Source organism: Gallus gallus, chromosome 20 (assembly GCF_016699485.2).
Source record: "Gallus gallus isolate bGalGal1 chromosome 20, bGalGal1.mat.broiler.GRCg7b, whole genome shotgun sequence".
Lineage (NCBI taxonomy): Eukaryota > Metazoa > Chordata > Aves > Galliformes > Phasianidae > Gallus > Gallus gallus.
The window spans coordinates 13,881,630-13,899,331 of NC_052551.1; the positions used below are offsets into that span (position 1 = coordinate 13,881,630).

Here is a 17,702-nt window from a genome sequence, read left to right on the forward strand (position 1 = left end):
TGAGCTGACCTAGCCTTAACCATCTCTTACTTCCACTGCTCATCTGCTACCTCCACAGCCACTGAGACGAGAAAGGGCCAACCTAGATACAGCTGAGGAGAACATCAAGGTTCTGAAATCACACAGCTGCTCCAAGAGTCAGAAATTGATGAAATTATGGTTTGTTTGTGCTATCGTAAGAGTGGCCGGGAGCACTGTGATGGCTTTTAATGATGGAACTGAAGATTTCTCCATCTTAAATACTCTTTAATGCTTTTTTTTCCTAGATAAAAACCTCCATCATGTTGACAGTATACTGACACCCAGAGAAGCTTCTTAACCGGAACTTTTAGATCTACTGTACAGCTTCTTCCATCTGAATTTAGAAAGCAGAACATCACCAAGCTGGGAGAACAAGTAGAGTGGTAACCAGCTGGGAGCTGCATTGCACAGGGATTTCCTATACATCTGCTGGCAGCTGAAGTATAGAACTCAGCAGTCTGTCATCTCAGGCAACAGACTACTTGGGCAGGAAAAAAGCCCATGCTTAGGACTTCTGCCTCTTCTTTGCTCACCTCTGCCAGCTTGTCCATGTCCCACTGCTCCACTTTCAGCTTCTTCCTGTCTCATCTTTTCATATCAACCTGCCCATCCCCCTCCTGTCTAGCATGTTTTTCTTGCATCCCTTCTGGACTCACTGTCCTAGACGTGAGGACAACAGCAGTGATCAAAAGGAAGCCTCATCTTGCAGCTACAGTACTGCTATGGAATTAAGGATCTCAGGATTGAAATCCCAGGCTTTTCTAATGTCAAACACTGCATAAGATAGGATTTCACTTTAGCAAAGTAACAAGGAAAAGTCTGGTCCAAATCAGCCTCATAATTAATGAGGAAGACAAGCAGTTCCAGAGGATGACTCAGCCCCAGCCTCAGACTAGTGCCTGTAATAAAAGTGATGCATGTCTCTGAGCTGGACACGCCTTATATTCATCTAGACTGAACTGCGTAAAGAATTTTTAGGAAATCATTTATCCACTGATAAATTCAGATTTATACAGCTAATGACATAAGATACCAGCTTTCAATCCATATTCCTCATTAGGCACAGAAAGCATTAGCTGGTATCTCACATCCCAGACAAGTACTCTGGTAACAGAACTGTCCTGTCACTGATGGAAGAAAGGAGGGAGGTGCTACTATTGTAAGTACTTCTATCTTTTGTAGCTAAGCCTTCATTGAATAACAGAATCACAGAATAACTTGGATTGGAAGGGATGCCAAGGACTAAATTCCAATCACCCCACCAGATGCAGGGCCACCAACCTCCAGATCTGGTACTAGCCACAGCTGCCCAGAGCCCCATGCAACCTGGCCTTAAACACCTCCAAGGATGGAGCATCCGCAGTCTCTCTGGGCAGCTGTGACAGCACCTCACCACTGCCTCTGTAAAGAATGTCCCCCTTAAATCCATTCTAAACCTTCCCTCCTTGAGCTTAAAACCGCTCCCCTTGTCTACCACTACCTACTCAAGTAAAAAGTTGATTCCTCTCCTTTTTATAATCCCCTTTTAAATACTGCAAGGCTGCAATGAGGTCTCCTCATAGCCTTCTCTTCTCCAGGCTGAGCAAGCCTATCTTTGTTTATGCCTATTCCTACTTCCAAGATTTTCTTTCTTTTTAATAAAGGCCTTTGGAATTTGAGTATTTCACTTCTCAAATCTCCCCCACCGAATTAAAAAATAAAATCCCAATTTAAACATTGTTTCAGTTAAGCAGGCAAAGAATACTTTCATTTTATCTCTGCCTCCTGCAGAATTTGGAGAGATAACAGGTTCAGCTCATGTTCTCAGCCTCCATGCGCTGCTCTGTGAAATTAAGAGGAGGTTTATTTTGAAGGAAGGCTACTGGGAACCTATACCACCAATCTCCAGTTTGCAGTCATTCACTCAAGTCTGCCAGCTGCATCTGTTGAAAAAACTTTACTAAGTTTCAGTATTTTCTGCAGCACGGTATTTTTATTCCAGTATTCCCAGATACAAAGCTGAATATGTCTTTTTAGAAGACCAGCTAGTGGGGGAAAATCAAACTTTTCATTAATCATCTCTAGTGGTACTAGGCAGTCTTTAAAAATTATTCTAAAATGTTTATTTTCTGTTGGCTGTTCTGAATAAATTAGTTAACATTTAGGCTGACTTCATCCAGCTCTACGCCACTCAGATAAAGCAGGAGGGACATCTAGTGGCTAGCAGGTAGCAACCTGGGCTTTTCCACTGTCACACCTCTCTTCACACAGCACTTCTGCATATTTGTCACACCTGACAATTAAGGTTACACTCTACTCCTTTCATCAAAAGCAACTTTGCTTAGAATTAATTTCACATTTCTAAGTACAGCTACAGCTGGTCAGCCTAGCTCTCAGCTCCATGGCTAATTCCACCTCTAGTGAAAGAGCTCCTGTGTAACTTAATGTAACATACACATCACATGTGAATTGAGACTACGCCATCTATTTCTGTTGTCACTTCTCTCACTACAGGAGGATCTCATTTAAAAAAAAAAAGAGAAAGAACTTTATGGAAAAGTATGTGCAGATTTTGTTTTGGAACTGCTATTATACTAATTTAGTCAACATCTGTTCAGGATTTTCCATATGAAATGCCATTTATGAACAAGCTTGGAACCAGCTGAAGTGGGAAACTAAATGAATTACCTGTCTGTGATCAGTGGTACAGATGAAAAAACTCTGCCATCTGAAACCGTCTCTTCAGCAGTGCTGACTGAGCATCTTATCTCTTCCTCTACCACTTGATGCTTAGGAAAGAATTCTGCATGTTCGTGCATCCTTCCATTGTGCATTTCTGAGGTTCTCTTCGGTGGTCTGGGAGGAGGTGGGGTATGTTCAGGTGGTGGGTCCAGATCTTCATTGGAGAGCTCTTTCCACTGTTCCTTCAGGGAAGGAAATGCCCTGTTATGTCTTCCATTGTTTATTTTATGTAAACTACTGTAACTAACTTGGCAGTGGCTTTACACTCTACCTTCTCATTTATTTTTAGCATGTCTGTTCATTTGCATTTGGAAAAAAAAAAGGAAAAAAGATACAAAAACAATACCAAATCTAAGCTATCTGCAGTACACTGAAGACATCAGCTATAAAAGGAAGAAATCTTAATCTATGTCTGGAAATTTTAAACAGCATGAAATAGGACCTATGTTGCTAGTTCTGCTGTAAGAATTCATCACAATAGTTAAACTTCTGTCATATTAGAAAGCTGATGAAAGACATGGCAGATGCAGCCAATCTACACCGCAGTTAAGGTGCGGAAAAGTACACAGGCACCACCTATTGCTCTATAGGGCTACAGGAAGTATTCTGAAGTCAGATAGTAAAGTGTTGTATTTAAGTGCTGCATAATATAAAAATTTATTGAAGCTGAAGGAATTTAAAGCTCCTTTCTGTTCAGTTGACCCCACTTATATGCTATAGTTAAAAAAAAAAGTGTTGCAGTCTACTATACACCTGGTTCTGCAGTCAGTAATACTCACTTGCACTGAAGCATCCCCCATAATGAATTTTGCCCCCTCAATAACAGCTAAGTAGGAGAAACGAAGCTGATCCGCTGTCTGTATAAGTCCCATTCTGTACTTCCTCATTTCTAGGAGAACCTGTTTAACATCCACAGAAGAAGGATCTTTCCGTTTGTCCATCTGAAGATAAAAATTTGAAACGTACTTTATGCTCTGATGAGATTCAATATGATGACTGGCTTTACAGAACAGCTTTCAGACCACCCTACATATTGCAGTACTAATACACTGAGGAAAACCACAGAAATGGAAAACTGCACTGGGTCTCTATAATCCTGTGCGTTTCCCCCACCCCCCTTTTTTTTTGGTCTTTCTTGTTTTGAAGATGTAATATGTAAAATAATTTAAGAAATAGATACTCTGACCTAGGTCCTGACTGCTGTGTATTAGTTGATCTCACACAGTGACAGAATAAAACCAAAATTTCCCCCTGCCTACATGGTAAAGTTGACTCTGTAAAAGGAAACATGTAGGTGTATTTTACACTGTTTAAGGATAGCTTACGCTATTATTTAGCAAACACCTAATATTTTTCTTAACCACACAGGTAAAGCCTATCCTTGCAAATCACTCTAAAACATGGAGTTTTCTTCCCAGGACTCAAATGGCCAGTTAAGAATGAGATCTACCTTAGTGTTAAAATGGAAGACAGTCTCAAACCAGAATATGAGTAAGGTAAGAGAAATAACGTGTAAGAATACTCCACAGAAAACACCACAGCCCTTTGTAAGCCAGAAGAAACCACTCTTCAAGGGAACTCTACTGAAACAGCTTATCATCTAGACACAGTAGTTCTTACCAGCAGAAGACACGTATCGACCAAACAGAAGGTTCCTGATCTTCCAATTCCTGCACTGCAGTGCACCACAACAGGTCCATACTCAGGGTTAAGCGAGCCAGATTCTCTCACTTTGAACAGGAAATTGAGGAATGAAGCAGGAGACTCTGGGACTCCAAAGTCAGGCCACGTAGTATAATGGAAGTGCAGAATCTCTCTAGTTTCCTGCGTCTATAAAAGACAGTACTTATGAAGTCTTTTAGCTGGATACACAAGTCAAAAACTATTCAAAGTACAGCTGCTTACAATAATGTTCTAATGAGCAAATACAATTCTTCCCACATTCATTTTCCTAGCAAATATTCTCCTACTTACTTAAGAAAGGCAGCTTGAAATGTCAGATAGTTATATAGCTTCAAACATCGACTGTTTATTGCTGTAGGTCAATTTCAAATTTGTGCCTATGGAAAAATGTTAGCAGTAAATCTGGTTTATATGATATGGAGGAGAGCACCAGCTCAGCTTTGTGTGATAATCAGACTGCACCACTACTTCTTGGACACTACAGCTTTAGAATAGTTGACTTAAATTCAAATGACAAAGTTCCATGGTCTGAGGGGGCTTTCATGTCTGCTCAGCTAAGAAACTAATCATAATTAATTATCCCTTTTTGTAAAAGACCTCTGTTTTGAGCAAAGGAGACTGGTAAGTAAACTTACCTATAACCTACCTCATGCTTTTTTCAGTATAGTTCAAATGCTTTCACTAAGATAGCTAGCACTACTGCTGTCCAATTTGTAATGGCAGAATACCATTTGAAGAGTTCTCAAAATGGTGTACAGCAACCTACAGAAGCCCTTTCCACTTTCTGAAGACAAAGCACATGACCACAGGTGTTCCCTTACACTTTATTCCCAATCTGGAAACTTTCTTCCAAGACTGCTAACTCACTGATGCTCACATCCTGTTAGAATGCTGAGGTACAACCATCCAAAACATGCCTATAGCAGATATACTTCTTAATACACCAAACAAACTGCAACAGCCAAATCCTTACTCAGCTATCACTTAATCAAATTGGTATCTGCTTTCTCACATTTCCTGGCACAAGATGCTAACAGTTGAGCAAATATCAATACCTTCCAGTATTGAGCAGTATGTGGGCAGAACAGAACTGTGGCTAGAATGCCACAACATACACAGCTAGCTCAGTGAAAGCAAATGGTAATATTCCTTGCCAGCCTCACTCAGGAACTTTCCATCAGGCATCACTACTCTGAATGACTCTTTTTGTCTTTCTTCTCTGTCAGAGTAATGCTCCAATACCAGGCAATGTCAAAGAACCATCTCATACAGAATCATCAATTCCAGAACAAAAACCACTGTATTTCACACCAGTCTTTTTCATAACCTTAGTGATGAGGTGGGTCTCACCTCAGAGAGACTAAAGAAAGTGACGGGTAGTAGTTTCTGTACTTACTGTAAGGTTTTCCAATTCTAGTTGTCGTACTGTGTAATATGATTTTATATCTTCTGATATCAAGGTTAGTTTCAAGTTTGTATCTTCAAAAAACATTTCCTTCTCTTCCTTCCGTGGCCAATACTGCGCACACTTTATCTAAAAAAAGAATGGGTGCCATTTATGCATCATTTATATTTGTGTAAAAAGCTAATAACTATGTTTAAATATTCCTCTGGTTTTATTATAAGGACAAATTTCAACGTGAAAAATACCAGTCATCCTTTATGCTACAAAACCACATCTTCGGTATTTTTTTTTTTGTATGAGTCAAATTATTTTGACCCCAACTGACTCATGAAAATACCCAAGGACTGAGGATAGCTTTGTGGCAGTAGAGCTTTTTCTTCTACATAGAAGCTGGAAGAGTGTGCAACAGGGCTGTACCTCTGTGGAATATAATCAAAATCATTATTTATTTTAGCTTGTATCAGACCATTAACAACAATCCAAAAAGTCTAGTAGCTTTCTAAATATAAAAGCTGTAGAACACTGCCAAAATGTGAATTCGATTCTGTGCTGCATTTTATGCATCATCCTCACTGAAATATTTCCATTTCAAAAGATGTTAACAAGAGCAGAATGTACCATAAAGAATTATGAATTTCATAGATAAGCTACTATAGAGAATGACAGCATTACTAATTTGCAAGTATAACATCGGATGAGATTTTGGGTTATTCCTTTCACTTACCATAAAAATAATAATAGCAGTGAGATCACTTTGATTTTACATGGCACACTTTAAAAGTAAAGGGCCTAACAAAAAAACCCTGCATTCAGCAAACATAACCATTACCTATTTCTGACTGACTTTCAATTTTGTCAGTGAAGTTTTCCAAGAGAACTTACTTTTGCAAGAAGGCTGCTTCATTAAATAGATCAACCAAACAGATGAGCAGCAGATTTTACAGTGTGTAAGAAAAAACTGAAACTAAAGAAAAAAAACTCACCAGCGACACAAATGGGAAAGTCTGCAACCACATCTATAATCATTAAAAACTATGGATATTCTGACTGTGGGAACTGTCCTGCTATTTCTGTCATTAAGCACTGCTCCTCTGAAACAGGATTACAGCCACCACTTGTCCGTATCTGAGCTTTCAATGGGAATGGATGGCTGGATGTGGTTAGTGCTGCTTTTATTGAAAGTCAAATAATGTGAATTTAATACTGAAGTGGAAAAACACTAGTAAGAAAAGAACAGCATTCTCACCTCTAGGATAATTTCTGCCAGCATTTTAATAAGTAAGAAAACTCTACGGAGTATTTTAATCAATGGTACATTAATTCCAGCTTTGCCCAGACTAGTTCTAGCTTTTCTTCAAATGGTATCCTCTAGTTCTCAGAGTCTAGAAGGCAGCTGTAATTTTCAGCACTTTTTTGAGTCTTAATGTTTAAGAAACTGCACATGCCTGATGTCTGACTTCTCCATCAAATGTGCCTATAAGCAGTATTTTGTTGTGCTCCACTGTAGGTCCCCCTACTGCTGTCTACTGAGAAGGGTTAGCAGCCAGCCCTGAGGGATCATCATAATTCATTTTGTTTGAAACTACTGACACTGCAAAAAAATAAGTGGGAATGGATGGAAAGGAAGAAACTATTGAAAACTACAGCTACTGCATCTCTTGAAGATTAAGTTTCATTTGCACTACAAAAAAAAAAAAGCAAAACACTCAAAAATCAAGACTGCAATTAATAAAAACACAACTGATTCCACAAGAAATTTCCTGATTACTGAGTATACTTTCCTCGCTATGCAAAATCATGCACCACCCAGTTATCACTGGTAGATACTCAACATACCCACTACTCTGCCACTGAAGCATTTTTATACTGACTGCACTGTAACATTTAACTTATAATTGTGCATTTCTGTCAGTTTTTAAAACTGTTTTTTTCTCAAATTTGCACAGATGTCAAGTCCACCCAAGGAGCACAGGACAGCAGCTATTACCATACTACCAAAGCTCTGAACCCATGGATGTAGAATTAAAATTCCATGCTTGACAGTTCCTGTCTCCACCAACCCCAGAAGGGCCGAGACATTTCCTCTCAAGACAACAGCTACTCCATGTGCAAAAGGAACCAAACCTTTTTATCTATCAGGTAAGTTACTTAAAATAACCTCAGTTGTTTGTTTACCTGTTGTTTCCCTTCATCGTCTGTCTGTCCTGTCTAATGTAAACTTCCTAAAAGGTGTGACAGAACTAAATCCACTGCACGTGTCCTGGCTTAACAGCTGCTTCTACATCATTGACGGATCAATGCATAGACACCAGGAAAAGCACTTTTAATTGTACCCCCATTTTCCTCACACCTGAAACATCTTTTGTAAAACAGTGACCCTGGAAGATAAACAGTATATGTTGAAGTTACGTTTAAAAATCTGAGTTCTTACTGTGTGAAGGAAACTTGGAATCAGGGTGGCCCTATAACTACACTAAAGCCATTTCATATTGTTTCCGAATAAACACTTGGTGTAATGACCTTTGAGAGGCACAATTTCTACATGAGAAGAACTAGATTCAGATACCTGGGTTAGAAGCAGAGACCAAATACTCATTTTTGCGGAGACATATGGTTTTAACGTCTTATTTCAGTCAAATTCAGAAGAAATTAAGACCTGCAGGTACAAACTGGATAGTTTTCTGACTTAGAGATTAGTTCACCAGGTAGTCAATCCTAAGCACTATTTGTTAAATAAAATTACTTACAGTCACATTTTTCCCCTCTATTACAGTTTTCTCTTTTTTTTCTTTCAATTTAATTTAAAGCAAAACATACAGTGAGCACATAGCTAAGACCGGATAAATACTTACGGATCCCTTTTCCATCACTCTGTTCAACATGACAACACCACGGCTTTTCTGTTCCCAAACCATCTCCCAGAAGTGACCACAAGTATTTGGCAAAGGTCCCTGCAGAGACAAAATAACCAGAAATAAGCGATATTTTCTGTTAAGATCAGAGCAGTGTTTCCCAGTAGAAAGTTACTGCCCTAGGCAATAAACTCAGGCAAGTATCAAGCAACTTCTCAAACTTCCTAAAAAAAAACAACAACAACAAAAAAAACCCCAACAACAACAAAAAACCCCAAAACCAGCAGAACACAGTGATGTAGCTTTAGGTTCCAGTTCTCCCATGAAAGGATGGTTAATCTTTTCCCTCCCCACACACATAACAGGAATAGAGAAGAACTCTCATTAGTGAGAAGAGAACTGGGAGTGAAAAATGCTGAGAGAATTTTCTTAGGCAGGCAAACAAAAGTAATGGGAAAATAAATCCTCACTAAGTAGGAGCAGAATTAATGTGTATGCATAATTCTTCTGCAGTACCTCACACTGTTATTCATAATACTTTACAGTATTATACTCTACTTACAAAGCACATTTCCTTATAGCTTCATGTTTGTGCTAAGTTATTTTGCTCTTCTGTACTCCAAAACCCATTTTGAATTTGGGGCAACACAGCCAGCAGCACTGTGCCTCACACTCACTAACCGACACCTTGCTCAAACAGAACAGCTGGCCAGGGACCTCAAAAAGCCATTCAAATCCATTAAATACTGGGTCAGAAAAGATCTTTAGTACCACTTAGCTGCACATACAAGTCTACCAGTTCAACCCTACGATCAGCCTACCTTGTCCTGAATAAGGGAAATGCAAGTTATGTGCACAGAATCATTTTCATATTGAATGCTGCACTGTCTGCTTCTTCATTACAGATTTATCCTTATTCTCTAGAAAGAAGAAGGAAGAGCTGCTGACCTTTACTTGAAAATATGAATCCCAGTCTACCTTTATCTGCAGGAAACCAAAGGTTTATGACAAACAGGACTTCTGACAGAGTCGCCAGCTGTCACAGTAAGACTACCAGGTACCTGGGTGTTTTTGAAACTGTTATATGATTAAGTGCATAAGATGTAGATTCAGAGAAAGACAGCAAATTTCCCCCCTGCCCATATGTCCATCCCTGAAGTCTGTATCATAGCTTTCCTCTCTCTTCAAAGACAAAAACACCAGGACTACCCACAATAGACCTTTTGGAGGTCAAGTTGTTAGGATGTACATTATTTGTGAATGCTATACTAACATAATTTTCAAAAGAACATGTAACAACAAACAGGTGCCTATTCGTATGGGAACTGTTGAGTCCCAGCCTGAACCACTGATTGATCACCTGGGAAAGGACCGGTCAGCCCTGGGAGCACAGGTGAAGGCAGTTCAGCTGTGTGACCAGAAGGCGTGGAGCCTGGCTGCACCTCTCTTAGACCTCATTGAAGGGCTGACTGCCACTGGGGAAGGGTCTCTGGTTGGAGATCCCTTCCTTGTGCAGTCTTTCCTGTGAGATGAGATCTTCAGAGACAGGTGAGCACCTTTACTTTTCTTGTGGAATACCATCCTTTCTGTACTGGTCCCTTTGCTGTTATGCTCCTGGATCACCCTTCTGCTGCATAAGTCTTTCTAATTGTAATGCTATTTTAAAGGGAAGGTCAGGTGTTAGAAAATCCCTAGCATATTTTATGTAACTTCTGTCCCCACTCAACCTAACAAATAAGTACCTATTAAATTACATTTAACTGTGTTTTCAATGTCTTGAAGTTCATATATATATGGTTTTTCTGCAAGTGTGAAATTCTAAGTAAGCAGCTTTCTGTTCAGGAATTTTACTTTTAATATTTAATGGTCTAAAGTCTTTGTGCTGGTCTTCCATGTAGAAGGAATGTGATAAATGTCAACCACATCTTGATGTTGCTATCATAAACCAACATATCATAAGTGGATTTCTAGAAGCTTCTGTTATAAAGTCAAGGTGGGCCTGAAGTCAGAGACACAATGGTACCAAAATACAAAGTCAGTCAGCACTGACAAAGAGGAGGAAAAACATGCATAATTTGTATGAAGTTATCCTACGCATACAGTATGTTTATACAGACAGGGGTACTTACATACACTTAACTAGTTTCAAAGTAAACAATGTAAACATGATAAAGAAATTCTTTGAAAAAAAACTCAAATCATCCTATATTTCCATTGTCTGTAGGCAGCAATTACCTGCGTAAGGATGTAGCTCCTCTGGGCCTCTTCCATTTTTATTAAGCTAGCATTGATATAGTCATTGTCACCTTGGTTTAGCTTAATTCGACTGTGATCAACTGCAGAATAAATAGAAAATATTGGTTAGAGTACACAGAACACAATACATGCGCAGCCTCATTAGATGTTAGGCTCAAAAAGCTGAGTTTTCCTGAAGAATCAAAAATGCTCAATCACAGAGGTGTTCTCTGGTATCCCCAGAGTTTCAAGTACCATGTAATTAGTAAAAGAACAGCACTGTACCAGAGCAGTGAATGCAAGTCAAGCTCCATTTTCTAGAAATACACTGCAAGAAGGACGTATTTGCATCTGGTACTCACAATGGTAAGGTGCAAACCAGATCACACTGATACATATGTACAGTTACTAAGTTACTGTTTTTAAATAAATCTAGTTACACAACTGCTCATCTTTTGCAATTTAAAATCAGCTTGTTAAAGGTCTGACTAAACATATATTGAACAAAACAGACTTCTTATTCTACTTCTCCCCAGACAAGCACAAAGTAGTGTCTAGAAATAATGATTAAAAATAAAGAATTACATTAAATGTAATGTTACTGCTCTTTTGTTAGGGTCTATTTACTCTATATATAAGAAAAAACACGCACACAGGAAAAAAAACCACAAAGACAAGAATTTTCACATTTTACAAGAAAGGTGAACAGATAATAACTTTCAACCCCTAAATGTAAGAATCTGCTGGTACACAGTAATACTCTTCTCTTTGACCAGAGAATAGATAATTGCCCAAAGACAGAACCTATAGCATCTCTATATTTAAAACACGTACCAGTGCTGCACCTTTAAGGAAGGGTCCTGACAGTTACAATGTAGTACAGAGAAGTCAGTCAGTTCAGCAAAACAGTTACAAACTTTCTCTAGTGTCTGCATTAGCACCGCGGAAGTCAGCATACCAGGCACAGAAAAGTCTGAATGTGTAGTCTTTTTCCTTCCATGATTCTGTGCACAGCCAGCCTGCTATACTGAATGCAACTGTTGCTGCAGTGCTTTGTACAGGTCCCAAGTCTCAGAAGAATTCACCAGAACGTGCAATGACAATCATTTCAGAAGTACAGGTCTCACACTAAGATTATCACCTCTGCAAACTTCCTTTTCTCTTTCTCAGACAGTTCAGGATTTATCTCCAGTGGTCATACACTTTATGCAAGACTTCATCTTCCAATAGCAACAATTATGCTATACTGACTAAAAGGATGCTCTAGTAAGTGTACTGCAACCAAAAGGATATTTTTACTTTTGTTAATTCTTCAGCCACTGTTCTTTTCTAGCACAAGGGGAAAAAAAGTCCATTGCTACACTACAATCCAATGAATATAATGGCATCCTGTGCCATTAATCTCTTAACTTTATATATAAACAGAAATAATGATCTGGGATCTCTATGCATCTAACACAAGTCTTGATCTTACTCAGAGCATTCAGCTGCCAGAAATCATTAGAGGTCAATTGTCTGTTACAAACAATGGAAAAGCAAGTATACTTACAGGGGCTGACATCTCTGTACCTATTTCTGTTTTTGTTTCTGGGATGTTTGGCCACTTTACATGGAAAATCACTGGCTTCATGCCTGATGTCCTGAAACAAAACAACCAAAAAAAGTTTAACATATGAATTCATTTAATATCATCCTACCATTATACCAAATAGCCATTTGACTTCATGTTTTATCATAAATCGTATGATATGTTTTACTGCGTGACAGTTTTGGGATTCAAGTAAAAACTGAGTTTAAATGTATCAGAATACAAGAAAAACACTCCAAAGCACTTCCATACGAACTGCTCTATGATAATGTTACCATTATCAAGGGAACTATCAAATATTCCTTCTGGCCCATCAAGAGTTAGAAAATATTCATTATGGTAGAAAAGATCTGTCTAACCCTTGGCATCAGATGCATACACAGAAGTGACATGTCAAAATGTCACTCACAAAATGTTCACATGCCATAGTCATGTCTTTCTAAGGCCATTCAGAACTTTATCTTGACTTATGAGCAAGATCTCAAAGCTGCAAATGGCAAAATTCATTCACACACTCGACTAAAGTGTATGTACCACCTAAAGCATATATTACAGTTTCTTCCAGGTTTTTTTTTTTTAGATGCATGTAATATCTCAGCTATCTGAGATGGTTTCTGCTGTCCTTGGATATTAGTCTCAGTTGGTAAGAAACACATCTTAATAATGTTTTAAGCTTGCAGTTCTTAAAAACTACAGTACTACCATGAAGCTGTCATATTTAACTTCAGTAAATCCATTCCTTTGGTTTTCTTTAACTGCAGAACTAATACTTTGGTAGCACAAGTAGATTTATGAAATCTTAAGACAGATACCTTGTGTTTGAACATTAAATGAAAAAATGAATCTGGCCCAGAGGTCATTCAAAAACATAACTATAAACAAATTACAGAGCTAATTTGCCCCCTTTCAGAAAGTGCAATTTATTTTTGTTGAAGACACCAAGTTAAGACAAGTTTTATGTAAATTGTCTGTGCAGATACATATGCAGTTGAGCATGGTGTTGATCCACATGTCTATAACCACTGTTAGAAGCACAGATTTCTGTGCATGAAGATGCAGTACATTTGTAGGGCTGCTGTGATGTATACATCACTTGCACAGAAAGGCTGGGTACTCCTCTATCAATACTTTCACATCAGCTCAGGCTCCGGCTCATATTGTGGCAGGCTTCCAACATCAGAGCAGAAGGATTTTATACCAGCTCAAAATCCAATTGCTGAAACACAGGCCAAACTGGACTGCTTTTCTATTCCTCACAGCTTTGCACAAAGAATTACTTACAACGCTAAAGTTCTGTATTTATTTACTCATTCATTTATTTTGAAGTTGCTATTTTTGCTTTATTACCTCATTATTCACCAATAAGTACCAATTTACAGTGAATTTTGCATGTTAAGCAAACAGCTCTATTTCTTATATACCTGCTCAAAATTCATACAGTATTCTGAAATGGCCCCTCACTGAAATAAGTTCTGACATCAGCAGCTACCTTTTTATAGCTTAACACATGGCTCCCAGTAATTCTGCCTATGAAGAGTGCTGTCTGGAGAACATGATCTTGACCACCACAATCTAATATCTAAAACGTGCAGTAGCTGAAAGGGCTGTTTTTGTAAATTAATCTCTGACGTTAGATTGGTGATTCTGTATTCTGCAGGAGTTTCTTTCCTATATATTGACTGTACAGGATTAATAAGAGATAAAAATAGGGAACTAAAAAAAATGGCCTTCTAGATATCTAACTGTATTTCTCACAGAGCCTACATAGGAAACCAAGAAGTCAAAACTTAAGATCCATATTCAAATGCAGCAAATTGCAAACCAAAACAAAAAAAACCCTTAGGAATTATAGCTGTGCATATAGAGTTAAATTAGTAGCAGCACTAGTCTATGCAGTACTATTTTACAGCATTGAAATATCTGAAAAAGAACTGTCTCTAAAATAGGAAACAGACCAAACATTTCACTATAGAAATGAAATGATGCAAAGGAATTCTAATGTAAAAATACTGTATGTAAGCATACATGTGTACATGCACTTATACACTACTTACTTCCAGCCCAGAGAGTTCCACAGATTCATATATGTATCTAAGGATCTCAAACTGGTAATGCATTGCTCAGGGAATACAAATCTGGTTATTAACTAATACCTGGTGGGTTTTTTGTTGTTGTGATGCTACAGTGCCTAAGGGAATAGAAAGAATAAAGGAGGTTGAGGAGATGCATAACTCCAATAAGCATGTAGAAACTGAAAAGAAATTACCCACATCCCTTCCAAAAATGGGCAGTCTTTTTAAAAAAAATTACATATTTCTGAAGCATGTTGCAAAAAAAAAAGGGAGTAGGAGTGATGCGGAGAAAATGAAGGACTAAGATATTGTACCAGGCAAGCTGCTGCCTTGTATGAAAAACCAACTAGCACATAGAACTTCATTTCTGAGTGCAATACCAATAAAGAAGAAAATCCCAAAGGGCATACCTGCCTCAATCTCAGCCTTCAAAAAATTCCCCTGGACCCCTAACTATTCTATAGTTTCAGCAGTCAATTCCCTCTTCATTTTACAGCCTAGTCTGGCCACTGGTCCTCTGCCCTGAGCTACATTTGCCCTATGTAAACCTGAGCATAACACCACTTTTTGACTGCTACCTTCCCCATCTTGTTCAGAAACCTACAGGAGGTTAAGAAAGAGAAAATATACCCTAAATCTTCCCGTAAGTACTAGGTGAGACCACATGAAGAGGCATTCATGACTTTAGTTGTTCAAGCATGCTGCGATTTGCACGCATTTGCATGTCAATATTTCAAGAAGAGAAACTGTCAGGACCAGTCTGAAGGGCCTTCAGATTCAAGAGAAAGCCTCCCTGGGAATTTCACAGCAGCCTCAATCTGATCATGCTGTTTTCTTACACCATAAATTCTGGAATAGTCCAGACTTTGGGATAATGATATACTGTCATTTTAACATGTCTGCTCTGACAGGAAACAGCAATTGCCAAGATCTCACCGGCTACAAAGGTACACAGTAATCTATCCACTCAGATAGTCACACTAAGGAATGCAATTCAAAACACATATAAGAAGCCACTTAAACAAAAGAGCAACTTCAGTTTAAGAGCTTAAAGAAGATTTCTTAAAGTCAGCATTAAAGGCTGATTGCAGAATGGGGAAAAAAAACAACACAATTATATGATGCGGCAAAGAGGATTACAAGAAAAACAGGTACTACTATTAAGGGATCCACAATAAACAGGCACTTTATACAATGGGAAAATGGCTTCATATCAGTGTGCAAGAGAGCAAATTTAGTCTCTGAGAAGCAGTGGACTGACTCCTCAACAAAAGAACCTTGCTAATACCTAAAGTATATGGAGATCAACATCTCACGCAACTCAGACTGACAAGTAAAACTGGACTTCTTGTATCAGGACATTTGGATGGGTACAAGAAAGGGGGATAGAATTTACTGGTAACAAAAAGGTCAGTGTGCACCTAAAGACCAAATAAATAAATGGACATTTACATCAGTCTTAAGCTGCAGAATTTCAGCCAGGTAACTGAAATAAACATAGGTTTTCATATCTTTTCTTTTTAATCACTTAGTATCTCCATTTTTCTTTAGAAGAAAAATAATGGTAATATTGATTTGTTTCCTAATCTGCCTCAACAAAAGCCAGTGGGCTGATAACCCAGCTTCTTTTTAAAGCCAAGTAGCATGGAGAGAGAGAGAGAGAGAGAGAGAGAAAGGGACAAGTTTGTTTAAAGTTCAATGACACTACTACACAAGTTAAAAAAAATACATATATAATCACACAGTTGCAACATGGTTTTCCTAGAAAGCCCCTTGCTAATTCAGTACTGTGTAGGCAATCTGGAACAGGTTGCAGCAATGCAACGTAAGCAGTGCTTCTCACACTACAGTCAGGTAGTTGTAGGCATGGAAATAACCCCCCCGAAAACTTAAACTGGGCATGGTTGTGTTATTAAATCATATCAACAGTTGGGAAAGTGTACTGATTTCTTCTGTGCCCGTGTTCATTACAGTTAGCAGATATTACCGATTGCTTCTCACCACCGACTACCTTCAACGTGCTTAACTAGAAATTTAAGAATTTAATAATAAAGTAAATCCTCCAGTTCTTTATCATATCCACCTCATCATGGCAAGTAACCAAATATTAAATGCTCAACTAAACTCATGCATCCAAACAGCTCCTGAAACTGGGGTAAGTACTTTCAGAAGCAAGAAAGTAACAGACTTGTACCATGTGCCAGTTTTAGTAGTACTGTATTTATTTCACATGTTGTCAAAAGGAATACATTACTGTATTCTGCAAAGCTCAATTGTTCAGACTGTCAAATTGCTTCAATGTCATTATCTGCAATGAGTAAAAGCTTTTTTTCCTATTCTCTTTTTTTTAAAGGTTACAGTAGAACTGGGGTAAGCAGACATTGATCACTCAGGCTAAGCATCAGACTGACTCTACTACTTGGTTAAAGAATTACATGAGACTTCTCAAATTTCAGTAAGTTCAAAATACAGTTTGTCCTTGAAAGTTATGACCCATAACAGAAGAAGTTCAGAGTAGTTGGCAGTAATGCTCTACTTTTGCTGTTTTGTAGCCATGTACTCACTGCCAAAACAGGAAACAACTGAACTGAGTCAATATAAGAAAATAACTGCAGCTTCCTTCTTCGCCACATCCATCTCTATTTTTCCCCCCAGATATTCAATCCACATCAGGAGCACATCTGACTCTGCTAGAAGGACAGTGACTTTTGAGAAGATGAAATGGCTTTTTCTTGACTGCTGTTTTGCAGAAGAAAAGCTTTGCTACCTTTATCATCAAACAAAGTCAGTGCCAGGAAATAAACCACAGTCCTACTGAAGTGGTAAGAGCTTCTATGTCAGTTACTCATCTCCTACAAGAAAAATAATCAGAGACAAGATCCAGATCTTGACTTACCCAAACATAGAGGTCTGCAGATAAAGACCTTTGGTTTAACCTCATCTCAAATAGACTGGTGCATCTGACAGCCCAGATATGCACATAACTCATAAAGGAATTTAGTCTGTGTTACAAATCCAGACCTTAATTTGTTTGCAGTATAGATTTTATATGACTTTAAAATGTGTAACTTCTGGTCTGTAGGTCATTCAAGGCTTCATTAACAGACAACTGTAGTTATAAATAG

The 17,702-nt window shown here is 38.3% G+C and overlaps 2 protein-coding genes across 35 annotated transcripts in view; one reads left to right on the forward strand and one right to left on the reverse strand.

Annotated features, from left to right (window-relative positions):
- Window positions 1–17,702, forward strand: part of FAM65C (family with sequence similarity 65 member C) — a 229,984-nt gene that overhangs the window by 60,090 nt on the left and 152,192 nt on the right. For 16 of the 21 annotated variants that reach the window (XR_006931872.1, XR_006931874.1, XR_006931873.1 and 13 more), the window contains 6 exons: window positions 267–3,840; window positions 4,111–4,238; window positions 7,777–7,969; window positions 9,588–9,739; window positions 16,931–17,032; window positions 17,233–17,399. The gene's annotated coding sequence lies outside the window, so the exon portion shown is untranslated. The remainder of the gene's footprint in view (window positions 1–266; window positions 3,841–4,110; window positions 4,239–7,776; window positions 7,970–9,587; window positions 9,740–16,930; window positions 17,033–17,232; window positions 17,400–17,702) is intronic. The other 5 variants (XR_006931879.1, XR_006931884.1, XR_006931885.1 and 2 more) reach the window with 3 other exon arrangements.
- PTPN1 (protein tyrosine phosphatase non-receptor type 1) overlaps window positions 1–17,702 on the reverse strand; it is a 41,704-nt gene that overhangs the window by 3,567 nt on the left and 20,435 nt on the right. For 7 of the 14 annotated variants that reach the window (XM_046902792.1, XM_046902793.1, XM_025142161.3 and 4 more), the window contains 8 exons: window positions 14,560–14,693; window positions 12,467–12,557; window positions 10,918–11,018; window positions 8,683–8,781; window positions 5,822–5,959; window positions 4,363–4,572; window positions 3,522–3,683; window positions 2,689–2,924 (listed from right to left, as the gene is read on the reverse strand). In XM_046902792.1, coding sequence (XP_046758748.1) covers window positions 2,689–2,924; window positions 3,522–3,683; window positions 4,363–4,572; window positions 5,822–5,959; window positions 8,683–8,781; window positions 10,918–11,018; window positions 12,467–12,557; window positions 14,560–14,622 — 1,100 coding nt within the window. In that variant the 5' untranslated portion in view covers window positions 14,623–14,693. The remainder of the gene's footprint in view (window positions 1–2,688; window positions 2,925–3,521; window positions 3,684–4,362; window positions 4,573–5,821; window positions 5,960–8,682; window positions 8,782–10,917; window positions 11,019–12,466; window positions 12,558–14,559; window positions 14,694–17,702) is intronic. The other 7 variants (NM_204875.2, XM_046902794.1, XM_015296333.4 and 4 more) reach the window with 3 other exon arrangements.